The sequence below is a fragment of the Trifolium pratense genome, linkage group LG2, assembly GCF_020283565.1.
Source record: "Trifolium pratense cultivar HEN17-A07 linkage group LG2, ARS_RC_1.1, whole genome shotgun sequence".
In the NCBI taxonomy this organism is placed as follows: Eukaryota; Viridiplantae; Streptophyta; class Magnoliopsida; order Fabales; family Fabaceae; genus Trifolium; species Trifolium pratense.
Genome location: NC_060060.1, coordinates 15533075 through 15555188, shown reverse-complemented (window position 1 = coordinate 15555188; position 22114 = coordinate 15533075). Strand labels below are relative to the sequence as shown.

Below are 22114 nucleotides of genomic sequence, written 5' to 3'. Positions count from 1 at the left end.
TAATTGATTTTTTTTCTTTTCACGTATCAGAAATTCCACCTTTTGAACACCAATAAGTGGAGTATCTAACTCCAATTCCTGCATATAAAAATAAAATGTAGCTAAACTAGCGAGAACAATTGAAATTTTGTTTTATTGGCTCTTTTATTTTTTTAGTAGATTAAATACGAGTTGAGATCTTCTCCATTTCTTAAAAGAAATAAAATTGCAATTACTAAAGTTTTGGTGTATAAATATTCAAATAATATTAATGATTCTCAAAAGACGTGTTTTTATATCATTGATTTATTTCAAAACTATAATAATGGACAACACCATTTCTTTTGGGAAATGAAGAGAATCTCTACTCATCAAATACACTCGTAAAATTTATGAGCGGTGTACTAACAAAAAAAAAACAAAAACTATGAGAGGTGTAATTTTGGGTTTTTATGAAGTATGATTGGCATAAACTAAAAAAATTTACCTTTCACCTTCGCAATTTATTTTCAACCCTACAATCCACTAAATATTTCCATTTTATTCCTTTCCATTTGACTTTTTATGTATCATTTTTTAACCTTTATATTCAACTTTTTTGTAACAAGTGTGAATTCACACCACAAGTGTTCCAGTATGTACGATGTTCTTATTCATAAAAAATTTACGGGAAATTTTTTAATATGTTCAGTTTATTAGTGTTTGTAAATTTTAATTTTGTAAACCGGAACACTCAAAGAAAATGTTCCAATTTGTTAATTTTTATGAATTGAAATTTTAAAAATTGTACATCTCATCACCTTGTACAAGTGTTTTGATGGAATTTTACAAACCGGAACACTCATAGACTATAGATTGTGTTCTGGTTTCGCAAAAACTTCCTCTCTCTTTATTTTCTCTAGTAAATCGGAACTTTTGAATAAATTTTGTGTGAAAAATAAATGGTTTTAGTTTATATGCAAGGACAAAATGGATAAAATTACTAAAAATGTAGGGTGTCAAGATATAACTGTTGGGTGAAGGTAACATTTTCCAGTTTAACATTGGCCCAGATCTATAACCAACTTACTTTTTGGGCTACTTGAATTTGTGGCAAAATGAACCGGTCCAAGATGTACCTAGCTCAACTATGGACAAATTTTGCTTAGGTTTAACAAAAACAAACTGTCAATTTAATCTTTTGAGATTTAATTTTGTCACCCTATCGATTACTCGCGCACCCTACGCGTTTTTGATTTGGCAAATGCTAAATAGTGCCCCCGGGGCACTCTTTAAGCCCTTAAATAGTAAGTTTTTTATAGAATTTTTATCGGAATGCGTAAAGTCAACGCATTGGAAATTGTAGTGTTTAACTTTTTGAATAAAAAGTTTCTTTAAATGGAATGCTTAAAGAGTGCCCCGGGGGCACTCGTTAGCAAGACCCTTTCGATTTTACCCTTCCGCTACATAAGTAACGGACGTTATAAAAATAAGAAATTTTGAGGACAAATACCTACATGAAATTCAAGATTTTTATCAGTTCTCTACTTAAGTAGCGGATTAGTTCCCTATCCACTATTTAAGTAGCGGATGTTATAAAAATGTGATTTTTGAGGAAAAATACCCTACTTGAAATTCAAGATTTTTACCAGTTTCCTACTTAAGTAGCGGATTAGTTCTCTATCCGCTACTTAAGTAGTGGATGTTATAAAAAGGAGATTTTTGAGAGAAAAAAAAACACCCTCCTACCATGAAATTTTCTATGAAAAACGTAGAATTCACTACTTAAGTAACGGACAAGGGTATTTTGATAATTTCGAAGGGCGCGCCTGAAAATCTATAGACGGCAAAAGTAATTCTCTAATCTTTTAAGGTATTATTACTATTTCTCTTTCGAGAAAAAAAAAAGTATTACTATTTCTCCAATTTAGATTAACTAACCTCAAATACTTAATGAGAAGTTTTTAGACCAATTATTTGAGAGAATTTGTATATGGTTTGTTAGAAGAATAATTTGTTGTCATATTTTACATACATTTTAACTGGACTTCAAATTATCCGAGTCATTTCTCTTAGGGGCCTAGAGTATTTGAAGGATCTAAAGAAAATTTCTCAAACATGTTTTACATACGAACCTTTAAAAATTGCTCTTAAGGCCCCCTTAATTGCTCTAGTCCTCCCTAAATTGACGAAATGTCCTTTGAATTTGATTAGAAGATTGGATCTGAAATAAAGGCTTTAATGGGATCCTACAATCGGAAATAGGTCTATTTTGGAAGGCTTTTTAAATTAAAAAAAAGGTTTTGGAATATACGTTTCGAAAAGCAATGTGTTCAACAAATATATTCAAAACCAAGACAAAATTCAGCATAAACCAAAAACGGAAAAACACAAAACGTTATTTGAAGTGGATGGAAGGATTTAGATTGATGAAGCTGGAAGTGGGATGAAGTTTAAACGTGGTTTTGTAAATAAAAAAATAAAAAAACAATGTAAAAACGTAATGATGGAAGGTTTGCGGGTTTCTTGTTATAAAGTAATAAAACAACATTTTGTATCCTAGGATCCCATCCGCTACCAATTGGAAGATATCTTCCGAAATCAAGTTACATTTCGAAAGATACGTACTCATCTACAATGACATTTCAGAAGATATTTTTCCAACTATGTCTTGTCTCAGGCGTATCTTGTCTTGCCTTGTAACATTTTCCATTAGCACCCAATAGGAATGTAGTTTCCGAAATAAAAGGCCCTTTTGGATTGTAGAATCCCATCCAAACTAGGCCTAAAATGGAGAATTTTTTTTGTGGGGGGGGGGGGCTGTGAGAAACATGGGGACCTTAACAACAATTTTCTGAATGTTTTATATATGGTACAAAGCCCACAATTCCAATGCCCTACTATTATTTTGAGAAGCTCAATTCTAAGACTTGCAGGCTCAATAAGGCGAAAATTTTTCATCCCACTACCCACTTTCTCACCATACTCTTAGAAATTCCATTTTTGCCCTTGGTCAAAAAATTCGGAACGCGTTTTCCGAATTTTTTTAGTTCAAATTTGGAAAAAATTCGGAAAACACATTCCGAAGTTGTTTTTGAAGCCAAAAAAAATTCGGAAAACACATTCCGAAGTTGTTTTTGAAGCCAAAAAAAATTCGGAAAACGCGTTCCGAATTTTTTGACCAAGGGCAAAAATGGAATTTCCAGGGGTGTGGTGAGAAAGTGGGTAGGTGGGATGAGAAATTTTCCAATAAGGCGTCAAGTATAAATACAAACACCAATGTCAACATGAGGCCACAAAATAGATAACAGAAACCCAAAAATTAAGTTGGATCCTCTTATCACATTAACACAATTATCTGGACGAAACATCGAAAAAGGCGCAACTTCCTAACGACAATTCTAAGCGTCTATAAAAAGAGACGCCTCCTCTAAAAAGCAATGCACATTATCATTCCAAATAAATAAATAAATAAACTCTCAAAGCTCATCAAATTCTTACTTGCACGTCGAAGTATATTTGCAATAGGGGTGTGCATGGTCGGATATTTTTACAAACCAAACCGTATCCAAACCAAAATCACTTAAATGGATTTGGATTGATAACCATAACCACATTTTTCTACAAACTGGTTACATAACTGGTTATAAATCTGGTTATGGTTACCAAACCGGTTATTTTTGTAAAACTGGTTTAAATTTGGTTATTTTCTTAAATTTGGTTTAAAACCAGTTTTTTCTAAATACAAATTAAAAACTAGTTATTTCTCATTTCAAAAACTAGTTATTTCATAAAATCAAATATTTCTCTTTCAATTTTTAAAACCAAAGTTTAAAAAAAAAAAAACTCATACCTGAAATTTAAAAGATAATTAAAAAATCAGAATAGTTACTACTGCCTTGAATGTTTGCAGTTTGCACTTTGCACCCAAATTCAATTTCATTATTATAGCAATTATTATTATATCATAAGTGATTATTATAGCAATAATATCATAAAAAAAACCAAACCGTATCAGAATCGCTGAGAGAGAGAGAGAGAGAGCGAGCGGGAGAGAGAGGGAGAGGGAGAGAGCGGGGGAGAGAGAGAGAGAGAGGGAGAGAGCGGGGGAGAGAGAGAGAGAGAGGGAGAGAGCGGGGGAGAGAGTGAGGATGGTGTGGTGGTTGGTCGGATTGGCTGGAGATGGTGGTGGTTGGCCGGATTTGCGGCGGCGGAGAGAGCTTTTCTCTCTTTCTCCCTTGTTCTGTTTCTTACTTTGTTTCTTTTTTTTTTTTATTTGCTTTTTTTTATAGATTTATTAATAGAAAATGGTGATGATGAAAGATGGAGTATTTATCTAAATCTCTATATTTTTTGTAATCCAACGGATATGGTTATAGATCTGGGCATCCCAAATAAAAACTGGATTTATAAAAGTGGATGACCAACCATTTTGTGATAGACTGGTTTATATTTATTTATAAATAACCGGTTAATTGGATATGGTTTTAGATTTAGATGTAGTTTTATCCACGTGACCAGATATTTTGTTCACCCCTAATTTGCAAGTACACCGTCGCGCTTTGATGGAGAACAATCTTATTCTATAGAAAACACTTATTGGCTATTGCAGTTGCCATCATTCATAAATAAATCAGAATTAAATGACAACTTTTAAAACCTTATTTCTATATAAAAACTAATAATTTAATATGCATCTTTTTAAACAAAAATTAACATTTCCATATTTTTATCTTTGTTATAGAAAATGCAAATGATGTCGATCAATTAATAAAATGATGATATACATTTAAATCGTGAACCCCGCAATTTGAACTGATGTGAGAGGTTGGCAATGACACCACAACCATCCAATAACTCTTGCGGGGCCAATGAAGCTGCAATATGTTACTATTAGGCCATTTTCAACCAACGACATCAAATTCAAACCAAACCAATAAAGCACTCTCAATTCTTAAATTCAATATTGGTTAACACTTCCACTTCCGTATCAAATAAGAGAAGCAATAACTAGTCCCGATTAGATAAGATGACGCGAGTTTTTCTAACTAGATGTCTAGATCAAATACTACTCCGTCCCAAAATATAAGCAAAAGTTGGTCAACAAAAGTGGATGTATTTGGTCCAAATCTTTAACTAAATACATCAAGTTTTTTTAACCCACTTTTGCTTATATTTTGGGACGGAGGGAGTATTTTGGTTTTGATATTTAACTTGATCGAACACGCAACAGAAGTTCACATTTTTAACATAAATCTACGGTCTATATATTTGAGTCTCATGGAATTTGACAAATTAATCTCTATTGTTACTTATGGAAGATATCTGATTTACGTAAAAAAAAATAAAAATGAAAGAGTGCCTAATCATTGTAGTGATCATCACTTTCAAACATTAATGCAATCAGAGAATTTTATTATTTCTATACATGTTGATTGGTTGACGTATACAGTATCTATCATTGTTTTGCATTAAAAGAGTCAAATCTAGAATCATTTGATGTAATTTCTAGACGGCTTCTAAATTTAATCAAGTTGCAAACCAATATGTATATCCATATTCCATACACACCCATTTACTAGCCACATCAATGTTATCTATGCTTTGAGATAAGATTACATTACATTATTTTAATAACGACTAGTGTTTTATTAGATACCTGTTATATTAAGATGATTTTATTAATTTTGAAATTAAATTATCTTATCCTTACAAATTACATTTTCTCAATCTCAAAATATATGTCATTTTAACACATAATACCAATATGTTGAACCACTTCAACAAGTCGACGTGTAAGTATTAAGATCTTTAAACTCTCACTATCAATTGAGTTTTTTTTTTTTTTTTTTTTTTATAATAGCGCTATTATAAAAAAAATGTAGTGAAGATGTAAACTTGATATCGATGAACTAATAATAAACTAAATTAAAATTAAATAAATAAAAAGTAAAACTCAATTTTTAGTGACGGTTATTAGACGTCTGTAGGTAAAATTATTCTCTACTTTGAAAAACCGCCGTGGGCATAGGGGGTTTTCTTGTAGCGAGCTAACCTATTGAATTAACCAATGTATAACTTTATTGAAGAACTGATGCATCTGATAGATACTATAGATCATATATATCGATTATTCAATGAATAAAAAGTTGATTTTTATTTATAATTAATTAAAGATGGAGTAATATTTTCTAGATATCAAATTCAACTCCTACAAAAACTCATAAACCGGTCAATTAAGTTTATCAAGGTAGGCAGAAAAGTACTAATAAATCTAGCTGTGTTACAATTGGTGCCAAACCAATTCCCCCAATTAGCTCTTTGATGTTAACATTTACTCTATTAAGATAAGATGATTAGATGCAAGAGCAAATTAACAACATGACAGGTGCAGTTGTTGGCTCTTTTCTTCTTTGTTAGTTAAACCAACTGATCTCAACAAATGAAGTTTGTGACATTTTAACTCCTCAAATACAGCTAGCTAGCTAGGTAGGCCTTTTTACATTTCTTCTTTTTAGTACACACATCACAGGTTCCGTGCAATGCACCTATTTTTTTCAGCTGCCAATTGCCATTATATAGGGTTTAATTTGTCATTTTTCTGTTGGGTGTAGGCAAATTATCAATTTCTCTATTTTATTTATACATTTTTTTAATCGATGTGAATTACTCTGTCCCAATTTGATTGACACAGTTGACTGTATCACGCATGTCGATGCATAACTTTGATGATTAATATTTTTAATTGTATAATAGTAAAAATTATAAAAATTTGATATTTTGACAATACTCATCGAGACGAATCAAACAACATTTATATGCTAATATTTATTTTTGTTTATTAGTAGAAAAATAAGGTCAAAGCAATATGTGTGAATAGTGCACAACAGTCAACTGTGTCGATCAAATTGAGATGGAGGGAGTAGTAATCAACTAAATTTGTTTTTTTTAACTAGCCCGGAGAATCGGTCGGCTTCGGTTGAATTCGAGCCGAAAATCATCAAACCGATAAAAACAACAACCATTTAATTTGGACTCAATTCTGACCGTCTATATCTACGGTTTGTTCGGGTGTCGGGTCGTATGTGTGGCGGGTTGAACGGGTCGGTTATTACGGCTTAGATTGAAACTTTGTTTACATTTAAAACTCCTCCATTATTCAAAAATTGTTAATTTTCAAATAGTTTAATACCTCGTACACAATGCAACAAAAAGATGACGAACTAAATTAAAAAAAAAAAACAAAAGAGTGTGAGATGCAGTTATTTTGTTTCAAATATGTAGATCTAAAGACAATAAAGATCAAGTATAAGAGAAGTAAAATTAAAATAGATCTAGAATATATATTAGAATATATTTCGCACCTCCTTCATCAACATATTACAACGTATAAGCTTTGAAAAATATAACATTAATTTCTCTCTTATATCAAAGATGGATAAAAACAACAAAGAGATGAGTATATGAGATTGAGAGGTAGAGAAGGAAAAAATTAATTTGCATCTTAATGGTTGTTCGGTCGGTTTCGATTTCGGAGAGATAGAATTTTAGAGATCCGCACCCACTCGTATGCAATCGCTCATGCCCAATTTTTCGCAATTGTTGACCCGAAATCCGACCTGCATCCAACCGAATGCTTCAATGTGTTGTTGGTTATATCAGTTTCGAGCCATTAATTTTTTATAGGTTTAATCTGAGCCATTAAATTGTTCTTTTCACACATGTCACGCATCCGTGCAACCAATGGGCTAAATGGAGGCAACCTCCTCGGGTTCATGCTCAATCCTACTTAGAACCGATGAAGTATTATATATCGTGAATTCTTCGGTACTCATCTCTTATTAATTTTCGGACTTATCAAAATTATCCACCGTACAAATAAGATCTGTAGTTGAATTGTATATATTTTCATGGAATAACATGATATGTGACAAAAGACATTATTTTTTTGACATAAAATGTATCATGCTTTATAAAACAATCTATGTTGGTGCACATTACAACTTCTATTGTTTAAAGCAAAACCCAAACACATGTCTTGTGTTATCTGTCTTTGTTTGTTGACTTCACGGATTGTTCACAAATGTCATAAAAGGGAAATTCTTGGCTGATTTTATAGGCAATAATAATTTAGATTCATCCACTAATAATGTACTAGTATTAAATTCATGAACAACAAATATTTATTGGACTATTAGGAACATGTTAGCATTTGCGGATGTGTTGGTTTAAGAAAATACTTTTGAGAGTTTGGTAGTTGACACAAAGGATGCAAGAGAAAAACAACAAAAGAAGGTTGGACGAAAATGTAGGTTTTATTTGACATGTACATAGGAATTGGATAATGGGCATAACCAATCAACTATAGGTATTTTTTATTTATGAGTAAACTATTACTACGTCCGCCCCTAATTATAAGATCATGTTTAACAAAAATATACTATTCATTTACCTTGTTTTGACCGTATTTTTTTAATAATATATAAATGTAAATATTAACATATAAGATCTTGTTCAATTTGTTTTGATGAGTATTTTCAAAATATTAGATTTTTATAATTTTTACTAAAAGACAATTAAAAATATAAGTGATCAAAATTGTGCATTGACGTACATGTAGTGATCAACTTTATAATTCTTAAACTTATAATCTCATATCCAAAATGAGCAACTTTATAATTCTTAAACTTATAATGTCATATCCAAAATGATAGTTTTCTAGTCTCATTAGGGATAACCTTAGAAGCGTCTCTTTGGACAATAATTAGGATGATTTTCTGATTTGGAATGATTCATCTAATGAGATTTATAAGGCATGCAAATAGTTTTTTACACCTTGCTAGGATGTGAACCCTGAACCTCCAACTCTTTTAACTCTTAACTCAATTAATTCAACCAGTTGAGCTACCTATCACATTCCGGTTAGACTCTCGTTTAGTGCATCAAGGTGACCCTATTGTTTCTTGAAGTTGGATATGGAAGCTTCAGGTGCCTAAGAATATGAGACTATTTGCATGGCCGATTTCTCACAATTCTCTTCCCTAACTCAGTTCATATGTTTTGTCACCTATCTTTTGACTCGCCTTGGTGCAACCATTTGCATAGAATTGCTCTTCATATACCCTTCGGGATTGCCCTTCTCTTGGACATATTGGATAGTTAGTCATTTTTTCAAATCGGCTAATTTTTGTGTCTGTGTTAATTGGTTGCCTAAATATAATGTTCAGTCAAACGTTAATCTTAAATAGCTCATATACTTTTTGCGGTTGCAACGGGTGTCTTGAAATATCATCTCATTAGTTTGTCTTGTTGTCATTTTATTTTTCCCTTAATAAAACAAAATATAGTTTCCTCTATATTTATTTATTTATTTATAGAACTAGTGATATAAAATTGTGACATTTAAGAAAGCACCGCACCGTCAATCGTGTGCCAGTTGTAGATGTACCACCATACCATATATTAGCAACTTTCGAAAAGTATAAAAAATTGCTTAAAAAAACACAATGCTCTAGCCACCTCAACTTTCCGAAAATCCAATCATGGGATTCACATTCCTCGTTCATACATACATGGTCGAAAAGCTATAGCTATCGTACTCCAACTGTGTACCATGTTTACTCCTCATGAGCTGTGTGTGTCTACTACTCTCTTCTCTTTATAGAAACACAAGAGTGATTTTTTAAAATAAAATGGGAGGTGGAATGTTTTAATGGTAGCTAATTACCCAAGAGCACTTAGTTGAGATGGCGCGGGTCTCTTCTAGCTTAACCAAAATTTTGAGTTCGATCCCTGACTTAGGCATGTAACAGTGTTAAAACTCATAGGAGAGTTTGTCATCCATTTGAATCTCACAAGGCTCGAGGGATTAGTCTCTATAGTTGCGTGCTTTTACATAATAAAATGGTAGCCAAAGAAATCTTCTACATCTTAAGAGATGAATATTTAACCAAACTATTTGGTTACCAAAGAAAATAATAATAATATATGATAAAAACAATATTACTACTTTCTCTTTTATTTCGTTTATACAATTTTCTTAATCTATGTAAATTAAAAAAAGTGTATCATACAAAAATTAATAATTTATATACAAAATATATATAAATAAACACAGAGAATATGTTATCCTGTCAAAAAAATGGACCCTCAATATATTTTACAAGTTTCAGAAATATAATTGCCTTTATTTATGAAATTAGTGTTAATAATAGAGATTATAAAATAGGGTACAAAGATGGTAGGGTTTTAATAATATCGAACATTCAACATATCATAATTTTTTGAGTGATGATGATTTGATAAATAAAAAATTATTATTAATTATTTTTTATAGGGATATATATACACATAAACTCATCATAAATAAATAAATCAACAAATCATAATAATATTTAATATAAAATATGGTTAAATATGTTTTTGTTTTATAAAATTAAGTTCTTTTTACCAATAATCAATTGTCCACGTGTTAAAGGTATTGATTTTATTAAGCATGCGGTCAATGGTTCGATTTATGACTCATACATATGGAAACTTCGTACCAATGTCAAGGTAACATAAAAAAAAAGAAGTTACTTTTAAGTTGAGACTCTATTAAATTTAAATTATAATTTTAGTTCTCCATAACATTGCACTTTATAAGAATAATCCTTATTTTGAAAATATTTTTAACCCTCGAAATATTCCCTATATAAAATACACAACTTAGCGGTTTATCAATATAATCCCTATTTTCAAGTGCCTAAACTTAAAAGTTCATAATTTTGTAAAGACTAACAATATATTAATTTAATTTTAAGAGATAGTTTGATATAGGCAAGTTCTAACATGGAAGACTTGATGAAGTATTCCATGGTGTACAAGTTGTAAAAAAACATTATAACAAATATACGAGTTTTATAAAATTCACCGTTGGATTGAAAGTTTATATCATGTAGATCATTCATAAAAAATATTTAAAGAAATTAAAAATTATTTGATATGTTATTGAGACCGATCAAAATTAACGGTTTATGGATTTTTATTAAATACCGTTAATCTTGATGAGTCTCAATGACATATCAAATGATTTTTAATTTCTTTAAAAAAATTATGAATGATCTATATGATATAATCTTTCAATCCAGCGGTGAATTTTGTAAAATTCGTATTCGTTATCATACTTTTTACAACTGTGCATCATGGAAGACTTCATCAAATCTTCCATGTTAGCCAAGCCAAAGCCTCTAATTTAATATAAAAGATACTAAATATATACTGTGTCCGATTCTAAATATAAGAAAAAATCTAATTTTTAAATTTATTGATAATCTAATATATTTTCTTGTAAAAAAAAAGACAATCTAATATATTTGGTCTTACATTAAATTCTCAATGAATCTAAAATATATTTTCTTTTATATTTAGGACGGGAGGGAGTATATTTTCACAAATATACAATTTACCGGTATAAAAAAAAATCTTTATAGTTTTTTTATTTTTTGTGATTTTTTTTTTTTGAAAACTTGGTATCCGGCCTTAGGACCGACTAATTCAAGGATCAATTCTACCGCCCACTTGCGAGGGTCACATTTAAAGACAGAGTTTTTTGCTCTGTTTGAACTTAGCCCACCGAAATTAGTATCAGGGGGAATCGAACCTGAGACCTTCAAGTTTACATATAAAAAATTCTGAGTTTTTTTTCCACCATTTATATCCGACTTAATAGACCGTCTAATCTGATTCAAATCGCGTGACGTAAGTAAAACCTAAACTCTGAACCTTGCCTTTTTAAGGTGTTGGAAAAAAAAAATCAAAGAAAGCTGCGTAGTGTGTCCTGTCACTTCACTATTGTGTGCTCTAAAAAAAGCACATATAAATAAATAAAGGAAAATGTTAACATGTGCACCAAAGGCACATGTTAAGAAAGCAAAAGTAGAAATAATATATTGAAATATGTGCATTTAACTTCTTAAACATTAAATTTTTTTCTAACAATAAATGCAATTTTCTATATTTAGAACCTTAACATGTGCCTTTTGTGCACATGTTAACATGACCCATAAATAAATTATACACATTTTTAATTCACTATGGTTTGTTTCTGTGACTGTCGGTTCTTGGGTTCTCTGCACAACAAACTCTGTTCTCATTCTCACCATTCATCAACCACAACACAAATTCTTTAACTTTAATAATAAGAATTTCAACAGCCACTTCTCATTCCACTCACCTTCTTCACCATTTGCGTCACATAAAAGTGACTTATACATCAACATTCTTTATTTGTTATTGTTAGTTACATACATTCTGTTTCTTATTGTTTGTTTCTCCATTTTACAAGCTATATCACATTCACCTCAACAAACTTTGTTTTCGCTCCATTCTTCAATTCAGGTACACTTTGTTTCTGGGGTTTCAATAAAGTTTCTGTTTTTGCCTTCAGAATCTAATATATGTTATTGGGTATGTATTGGATCAATGATTCATTTTTTCTACTTTTAGGTGATACTATTACTATATTGAAGTGAAAGTTTTTTTCTTTTTTATTTTTGTGTGTTTCTGATAATTGATATTCATAATTGAAAATGCAAGTTTTTTGGATTTGATTTTTCACCGGGGCATTGTAGTTAGTTTGATTTGCCTAAACCATTTGAGGTTTAATATATGTTTGGTATCATAGGGAGTATGTCAGAATCACGTTGATCCACCGTGATTTTGTAGAAGCTACTGAGTATAGCTTTTGGAAAATCACGGTGATTCTGATATATAGGCTTGATATACTTTTTTAGACAATAGTAGTTTGTGTATTTATTGAATTAGATTGAATTTTGAGTTACCCTTTGGAAGAAGCAATTCACTGGTCCAAAGATCATGATATAAAGTTGAAATATTCCATATTGCTTTTGACAAAGAAATAATAGTTTTCATGAATATAGGTTGATAAGGACATTGAATTCCTCAAAAAAAAAAAAAATCCAATATTCTCTTTTTCTGCTTATCTTTCAATGCAAGACTTCAAAATGAATAACTTTTTTCCTTCTTATTAAGGGTATCCACTAGCCTTATTACCATAGATTTATTGTTTCATATTTTCTGTATTTGTGTAGAATGGAGAGGACAAGATTATGCCAATGGTTAAACCTTCTGGTGTTTGTACTGGTATGGCTCAAGACAGAAGCTGCTTATGTACCAATCACTTATGTCCACAACGCCGTGTTAAAAGGAGCCGGTTAGGAGTTTTTCCTTCTTTTCCTGTGTGTTTGTTTATAGTTAGCTTTACTGAGTCCTGTTTGAATAAACAAATTAGTTAAGCACTTATAGTATAAACACTTATCATATAAGTGCTTATATATAAGCTATTTCAATAACAAAAGATAAAATAAAGTCAAATTGTTTTCGTATAAGCTTTTTTCCATAAGCTATCATGGTAAGCTAATGGAAATAAGCTGAAAACAGCTTGTCGACTTGTCAAATGAATCAATCCAAACACAGGTGCTTATGCTAGTATAGTATATAAACTCATGTCTACTATTTTGATTGATGTTTATGATAATCGAAAAGTCGAAATTTGAAATATTTTGCAGTTTGTCTGGATGGTAGTCCACCAGCTTACCATTTAGATAAAGGATATGGAACAGGACTAAACAGTTGGTTAGTTCAATTTGAGGTTTGTCTTGTTCTACAAATTGCCATCAATAGTGTTTTACTTTTTTTGGACAAATCATGGAAGATTCTCTTTTATTGGCCATGAACTTCAATTTTGATTTTGTTAGGGAGGAGGATGGTGCAATAATGTCACTACTTGCCTTGGTCGCAAGACGAATCGTTTAGGTTCATCTAAGAAAATGGCTAATCAAATTGCATTTTCAGGAATTTTAAATGGCAGGAGACAATTTAATCCAGGTATTTTATACTAGTCAATGGAACTTGTTTTTAGGCATGAATCCCTTGTTTTGTTTTAATGAATGTTTTGAATTGCAGATTTCTACAATTGGAACAGAATCAAGGTTCGATATTGTGATGGTTCATCTTTTACTGGCGACGTAGAAGCAGTCAATCCAGTAAGTTTTACAAAATTCATAGGAATTTCAAAATCTACGTACATGTCAAGAAAATATAACCTTTTAGTATAAAGATTTCCTATATATTTTTTCTTTTTTTAAGTGAAATTCATGTGTAAATCAGGTAACAAAATTGCACTTCAGAGGAGCAAGAGTTTTCAATGCTGTCATGGAGGAGTTGTTAGCAAAAGGAATGAAAAATGCTCAAAATGTATGATAACATTAATGATTTGCCACTTTTTTCTTCTTTATTTGTTATCCTCGTCTCACCAGAACTTGCAACTACAGGCTATTATCTCAGGATGTTCAGCTGGTGGATTGACTTCAATACTTCATTGTGATCGCTTTCGAGCTCTTTTACCGAGCGGGGCTAGAGTGAAATGTCTCTCAGATGCTGGTTACTTTATCAACGCGTAAGCAGCACCTAGACTATGCTTCTTATTTAATATTTTCATAAATTTTTGGAAGTTCCTTAATCATCTCATATGATTCAATATGTTGTTACTTTTAACAGAAGGGATGTATCTGGAACACAGCACATCGAACAATTCTTCAGTCAAGTTGTTACAACACATGTAACCTTCTTAACTCTGATCATTTGCAATATTAGATAACACTTGCATATGTTGTGTTTCTACACAAAAAACTGCCACATATCTTTTATACCTTTCATTTGAATGAATCTTTCTATCTAAAATATTATAATCTGATTTTCATTTTCTTTTCTTTCTATTAGGGCTCTGCAAAGAATTTGCCTAAGTCATGCACTTCAAGACTCAATCCAAGGCTGGTAAGTTTGTGAACTATAGTTCTATTTTCTTACCATTGCAATGCAATTTCATTTTTGGTGTTACTAATATTTCCGACTTCTGAACTATGTTGCAGTGTTTTTTTCCTCAATATGTTGTATCACAAATCACCACACCAATCTTCTTTGTAAACGCGGCATATGACTCATGGCAGGTTAGCTTATTCTTTTGCTCAATATAAATTAGTTTATTTGAGTAGTAATTGATGTTTTTCTGTTGGCTCTTGATAACATGAGATATCCAACAAAGCTTTTCCCTGATCCTTGAGATATTGCTTTGATTTCAGATTAAGAACATTTTGGCGCCGGGTGCTGCTGATCCTCAGGGACATTGGCATAGCTGCAAGCTAGATATAAACAACTGCTCTTCTAATCAACTTGATCTAATGCAAGGTGAATTTTGTGTTCTTAATTTTTTCCTTCATAGGTGGTCGCATCTTAACTTCAAGATATTACAGAATTTATCTAACTTCAATTTTACCACGACCTGATTTTCAGGCTTTAGAACGCAATTTCTAAGGGCATTAACTGTTATAGGAAACTCTCCATCTAAAGGAATGTTCATAGACTCTTGCTATGCTCACTGCCAAACTGAAACGCAAGAAACATGGTTTCTAAGTGACTCTCCATTATTGGCCAAGACAGTAAGAAACTGCACTATTCTTTTCTCCGTAAAATACAACATATAACGAGTTTCCAGCTTGGATCATTTGCCGTTGCTGCAGAGTCGTTGGATCCAGGTCTAAATCATCCAACCGTGCCTAGATCCAACGACGCTGCAGCCACAGCTGAGAATCCAAGCTAATAAGTATTTCGTAACTGAATTGTTGACATGTCTTGCAGACCATTGCACAAGCTGTAGCAGACTGGTTTTTTGAAAGAAGGCTTTTCCATCAAATAGATTGTCCTTACCCTTGCAATCCGAGCTGTCACAACCGCGTTTTTGAACCACAAGAAAACCCAGGAGTATAGATTCATTTCATCAAAATTCAATCCATTTATACATAGCATATATATATTCCATTATTTTTATAAAACCACAATTATTGGTTTTAGCTAGTGATTGAATAAGAAAAATATGATTATTTTTTACAAATTTATCAAGCCATCAATATAAAAAAATGTCGCCACGGCACTAAACTTGTGTGCTGGGCGCGTCCATCATTAATTGTTTAACATCAGAGTTAGTATATTCTTCAATAAAAAAATAGGATAGTATATTTTTTTTCAATATGTTACTGCTACTTGATTTGTAATTGTAAGAGGTTTACATGTTGTGTGAATGTTTAGAAAAATGACACCACCAAAGGAACTTCATCAGATGCATCAGCTATAAAGCCCAGTTTTTCGAAACTATCAAACAAGGTGAGTTTAACTCCAGTATTCTGCATTACCAATGTAGAAATGTCACACATCAAATCAATGCTTTTTGTCTCCGTGAGCTTAACTCAGTTGGTAGGGACATCGCCTTATATATGCAGGAGCCGGGGTTTGAACCTCGGACACTCCACTTATTCATCTTTAAAGTGAAATTTCTGGCTACTAGGTTATTTGACAAAAATAAAAATCAATGTCTTTTAATCTGAAGTGAAATTTCATGCTAATTTTTGTGTTTGACATTAGGGAACAATAATAGTATAACAGAAACCAGATTTCAAATATGGTCAACTAGCATTGAATGCAATCCAAGTTCTTCACTGAAATTTATGAAGCATAAATGAATGAGCAAAGAGGACTAGACAAGAGGGAATATGCAAAATAAATTACAAAGAGATGATGCTACAATACTTTTATGGGGTTCTTTAAACAATATTTTTAAGAAATTGTTAACATGACCGTTAATTAACCCAAGTAGTGTATGTGGCTTTTGTGGGGAGGAACTTACTCATACAAATCACGGACATTTCTCGGATTAGACGTGTCTCGGTGTCGGACATACGTCGGTGTTCAAAATTGACACTTTTGATTATATTAAATTACATCATTTTTTAAAAATATTATCGGTGCCAGTGTTCGTGTATGATGTTTGTGGGAAGCTGAAAAAATTCTCAAGTTGTGAGTAAACATCCGAACAACTTAACTCAGTTGGACATTACATTATATATGCAGAGGCCGAGATTTGAACTTCAATCATCTGAGTTAATAGAATTTTCAGCCAAGAAAGAATCTTAATTAATGTAGTTTCCTTTAAAAACAATTATCTTATTGACTAATTAATACCATTATCGCAAAATTAGGGTTTTATTCAAAGTTCAAACGCTTGAGCGGTAAAATAATTCTTCTTCTTCTCTTGAACTCCTCCGATAACCGTCGTTACTCGCCGTCGCTACTCGCCACCGCGGCCGTGGCAGTGAGTGCGAAACTCAGCTTCATCGTAAAAATTAGTTTTCATTTTCCGTTGATAACATATGTTGTCGTTTACCTCGTTCAGCAAACTCAGCTATCGGCAGAAATCCAGATCAACATGGCTGAGGGAAGGTACGTGCTTCCATGGAAGCATTAATAGAAGTAGTAAAGAAAATGAAATGTTATACCTAGAAATGAACAGTAACAGAGTAGCAGGAATAGATGCAATATTTGAACACTTCAAAACCCAATTTCATGCTAAAAGAGGAAATAGACCTGTACCTGAGCGCTTCAATTTTAAACGAATTGAAGCGGAGGTTAATGCGGCGTTGATAGACGTTTTCTCGGAAGAGGAGGTAAGAAATGCGGTCTGGGATTGTGAGAGTTTAGAGAATCCGGGTCCAGATGGAGTTAATTTCGAGTTTGTGAAGGAGTTTTGGGAGGATATTAAGGTAGATTTCTTGAGAGTAATGACGGAGTTTCATACTAATGGACGACTGGTTAAAGGTGTGAATTGTTCGTTTGTAGTGCTTGTTCCAAAGAAGTATAATCCGGTGGGAGTGTCGGATTTTAGACGTGTTTCGTTAGTTGGATGCATATAAGGTGATATCGAAAGTTTTGGCAAATAGGTTGGAGCGTGTTATTGGCTTGGTTATATCGAAACCTCAGTCTATCTTTGTAGGTGGGAGAGAAATCATGGATGGAGTTCGTATTGCAAATGAGGTAGTGGATGAGGCGAAAAGGAAGAAAAAAGAGGTAATTATGTTTAAATTGAATTACGTAAAGGCTTACTATTCAATTGATTGGAAGTATCTAGATTATGTCATGGAGAAAATGGGATTTGATGTTAGATGGAGGGAATGGATCTCAGAATGTCTAAAGGCTGCCTCAATCTCGGCCCTAGTGAATGGTAGTCCCATAGAAGAATTTGAAATGGGTTGTGGGCTAAGACAAGAGGATCCATTATCACCATTTCTTTTCCTCATAGCAATAGAATCTTTTAATTTGATGATGAGAAAGATTGTGGAGTTGGGACAGTTCTCAGGTTTCAGATTTGAAGGGAATGATGAGCAAATTTCTCACTTACAATACGCAGATGACATTTTGATTATTGGTGATAAGAGTGAGTCGAATATTTTTGCCATAAAATCAATCATTTATCTATTCGAGTTGATGGCAGGTGTGAGATGCTATTTATACAAAAGTCCACTGGTTGGGATAAATATATCTCCTACCTGGCTTGAAGAGGCAGCTTCGAGGCTACATTGCAAAATAGGTAGTCTTCCTTTTACATATCTTGGATTGCCAATTGGGGAAAATCCAAGAAAAAGTTCAATGTGGCAAACCGTGTTAGATGCCGTGAGAGATAGGTTGTCAGGTTGGAAGAATAAACACCTTTCCATTGGAGGTCGTGCTGTAATCATCAAATCACTCTTGTCGGGGCTGCTAGTCTACTTCCTCTCTTCAAGGCTCCGTCAGGTATTATCTATAATCTTGAATCTCTCTTTAAACAGTTTATATGGGGGGGAGTGAGGAAGCTAGGAAAATATATTAGGTCAAATGAGATAAGGTTTGTCTGACAAAATAAGAGGGAGCACTTAGAACTAGAAGGACATTCAATCTAACACTAATAGGAAAATGTAAATGAAAAAAAATATCTGGGAGTGAGGGGCTTTGGTACAGTGTTAGCTAATAAATATGGTGTAAGTGAAGATATAATCATCGAAGACATTAGAGGAAGTTCATGGGGGGAAAGATGCTAATCAGGTGGACAAAGGGGTGCAGGATTTCCAAAATCAATGGTTTTCATCTAGATTTAGACAGGAGATTGGTAATGGTATGGAGACTACCTTTTGGAATGACTATTGGAGTGAGGGGGGATTCTGAAAAATTGTTTTAGTCAACATTTTTGTGTGTTACTTGATAAATTGAGCAAGGCAGGGGAAGTAAATATAGTGGTGGACTGGAGGGTTTGAGGTGGAGTAGTAGAGAGCTGGCTCAACAGGAATTGGTTTCATTGAATGAATTGAAGGAGGTAACAGAAAAGGTGGAGTTAAAGGTGAAAGAGGAAAATAAGTGGTCTTGGGTAGATGGAATGTCAAAAATTTATTCGGTAAGAAATGCTTATAAGATGGTTATTGTCAGGAATAATAAATATGGCCAACTTATGCATGAGTTTGGCATAAGTACATACCTTCCAAAGTTTCATTGCTTATTTGGAGAATACTTCAAAGCAAAGTTGCTACAAAGGACAATTTAAGTAAGAGAGGGGTACTTAGTCAAAATTTGACTCATTGAGTTGAAGGTTGTAATGGAGAGGAACCGGTGTCTCATCTATTCTTTGAGTGTCAGGTGTTTGCCAGTGTATGGTAGTGGATTGGTGTTAGCTCATTTTTGCATAATGAAGGGGGTGATCATTTTAATCAATTTGCTGGATTGATCGGTCGAGGAAAAATGTTTGAATATAGCTAACTTAAATACTTCTATATACTCGCCTACTATTCTAAACTAACTTAAATACTTCTTAAATGTCACAATTTTAAATCACTAGTTCAATTAGCCAAGTGGTATGGTTTGTTTGTATTTGTGTAATTTGGAAGGCGAGAAATGGAGAAGTTTTTCACAACAATGAAGTGAATGTGGACAAATTAGTGGAAGAAGTAAAAAATGTCCCAAGGAACTGGCTGAAAATTAAAGCAAATAACCTATAGTTATCTCTCAATGGTGGCTGCATCCAAGGAATCTAGGCGTAGTCTATAATTTTTTAGAAGCAAAATAGATGTTGTACTGATTAAGGAAGGTGAGGTATGGCTAAAGTGGTGTATTGATGCATTGGTAATGGATTCCATTTGATGTGTGTGCAGTTGTTGTATTCTGTTGGTATGAACTATGTGATGGGATAGTAAAGGATGAGGAAGAACATAAATTGTGGGAATAGTAGAGGAACTAGTGAAACATTTTTTTTTTCTGTCAAATATTATGCTGAATTTTTGCTTAAGTATTAGGCAATGGAGGAGGCCAGGGGAATTAAGGGTCTGTTTTAATTGTCTCTGAGAAAACCATTGTTTTACTGTCACTATTTCTTGGTGTTAGAAGTAAGAGAATTGTTCAGGCGAGACGTACTGTTCTTGTTCTTATTTTGGGTGTAATATTTTTTCACTTAGCATGTCTTGTGCTTGTGAGTCTTATATGTTAAATAATATTCCTTTTGATTTTGCCAAAAAAAATAAAAAATTGTTTCTGTCTATCACTATTTCGTTCACTTTCGCCGGCGGAACCTAAGTACAAACATGTCGTATAATGTGTCTGAATTTTAAAAATTAAAGCCATGCAACAAGTCTTCATGAACTTTGAATCATAATTAGTATCAGATATATATGATGTGGATGTGGGTTTCAATTGTGATTGATAATGAAACAAAATTTTCTTAATTTTAATTATGATCTTGTTGATGGAACTTATTTATTTTTCCACTACATTATATTTACTCAATAACAGTGAATTATGATCTTGTTCTTGAACCATTTCTCATTTTTAATTTTTAATTCCTTATCAGGCACAATGGATTGAGCTTTTGTGCATCAGAACTGGTTGGCTTTTACAAACGTTGGTTATTCTGGTAAGCATATCAATGTAAAAGCTGTTAACTTATATGTTTAGTTTGTAAATGCTGCAAATGACTGACTTTCATATGGTTCTTGCATCTTGTAGATCATCCTGTAAAAGCTTATATTTGCTGATTTTGACCCAACCGGACCATTTCGCCTTACAAGTATGATTTCTGAGTTATGATTGATATGAACTTTGTTTTTATTGTTTGTTTTGTCAAACAAATTCTTTTTTATGATTATTTTTAAAATAAATTGTTGGAACGTGTTTAACCTGATTTCTTTGAGGTTATAAAGGTTTTCTGTGATTTCTTTTAAAACTTCTTTCTAGTACTATCAGTGGGAGAGGAAGTTGACCTATTTCTTCTTGAAACTTTTTAAATGATGTCTGGTAAATTTCACGTTGACTTGTTAGAAGAACTAATATTGCTCTTTTGGATCTTTCTTTGTTGTTTTAGAAATAATGGATATATCAAAGGGATGCTGACAATGCTGAGGAAGAAGGAAAGCAAGCCAATCCCAATAACTCAAATCACTTCATACTTCATATAGACTTGCATATACTCCACAGACAGAAAGCTTCATTGTTACTTTGTTAGGTACAATCAGTGTAAGATTTTTAGCTGCAATTTCCCAAATTCACATATCAAAATCTTAAATGGTTTATAATATGAAACAAATTGATAGTAATTGGCTTAGTACAAGGTTCGCAAATCCTACTGGTATAGGTGCAATATAATGATATTTAGAGCAAAGAAAAAACTGCTTATGTAACTCCATTGTTTTTCTTTCAATATTCATCTCTTAGTTCAACATATATAAATTAACATTCGCCCGACATCTAGTGTTATTGTATTGTAACTGCTGATCAGTTCGTTTGGCAGTTAACAGTTTTGGCAGAAGAATCTTTTAGAATGCTGCATCTGAAGATCTTTTTGTAGTATATACTACTGGTGGTTACTTCCATTTACTCTTTGTGTATCTTATCTGTCAAGACAGTGATCATTTTTATTTTATCAATGGACAGTGATCATTTAAATAGTGACACTTACAATGTACAAAACTACCTATAGTTTTGACTGTTAGATTCACTAAATGGTATAAATAAATTCTTATACAACAGTTAAAACTATGGATGTTTCTGTGAACTAAATCGAACAGAGAAAATCTATTGCCCTATTACAACGTGAAACAAATGAACACCGTACCAAGACGGGATAACAATACTCCGCACTAAGACGGACAAATCAAAACAAAGGATGATGAAATCACAAAAACAAACAAAAGAAATACTAAATATATATGTGGAAATCACACTTATTTAATTAAAATAGAAAGAAAAACGATTT

General features: G+C 32.5%; 1 protein-coding gene across 10 annotated transcripts; it reads left to right on the top strand.

Annotated features, from left to right (window-relative positions):
• The first annotated feature begins 12024 nt into the window (after positions 1-12024).
• Positions 12025-21810, top strand: LOC123907542 (pectin acetylesterase 8-like). 10 transcript variants are annotated; one of them, XR_006809268.1, is made up of 18 exons: positions 12026-12336; positions 13050-13171; positions 13527-13609; positions 13716-13845; positions 13924-14003; positions 14128-14214; positions 14292-14416; positions 14518-14578; positions 14740-14793; positions 14889-14966; positions 15099-15204; positions 15310-15455; positions 15655-15777; positions 16102-16176; positions 20714-20776; positions 20869-20929; positions 21224-21364; positions 21657-21810. XR_006809268.1 is itself a non-coding variant. In XM_045957844.1 (17 exons), exons 2-16 carry the CDS (start codon positions 13051-13053, stop codon positions 20878-20880), a joined length of 1344 nt encoding a protein of 447 aa, XP_045813800.1. In that variant the 5' UTR covers positions 12026-12336; position 13050; the 3' UTR covers positions 20881-20929; positions 21224-21810. The 10 variants fall into 10 exon arrangements, 5 of the variants coding, with proteins under 5 accessions (XP_045813798.1, XP_045813800.1, XP_045813802.1 ...); XR_006809265.1 differs by having other exon boundaries at positions 21650-21810; XR_006809267.1 differs by having other exon boundaries at positions 21638-21810.
• The last annotated feature ends 304 nt before the right edge of the window (positions 21811-22114 follow it).

Excerpts from the sequence above, each read along its gene's own strand:
- LOC123907542 (XM_045957842.1), top strand. The coding sequence starts at position 13,051 with ATGGAGAGGACAAGATTATGCCAATGGTTAAACCTTCTGGTGTTTGTA. Across the intron at positions 14,215-14,291 it reads GAATGAAAAATGCTCAAAAT|GCTATTATCTCAGGATGTTC; the intron begins GTATGATAACAT and ends TTGCAACTACAG. Across the intron at positions 15,778-16,101 it reads AACCACAAGAAAACCCAGGA|AAAAATGACACCACCAAAGG; the intron begins GTATAGATTCAT and ends GTGAATGTTTAG.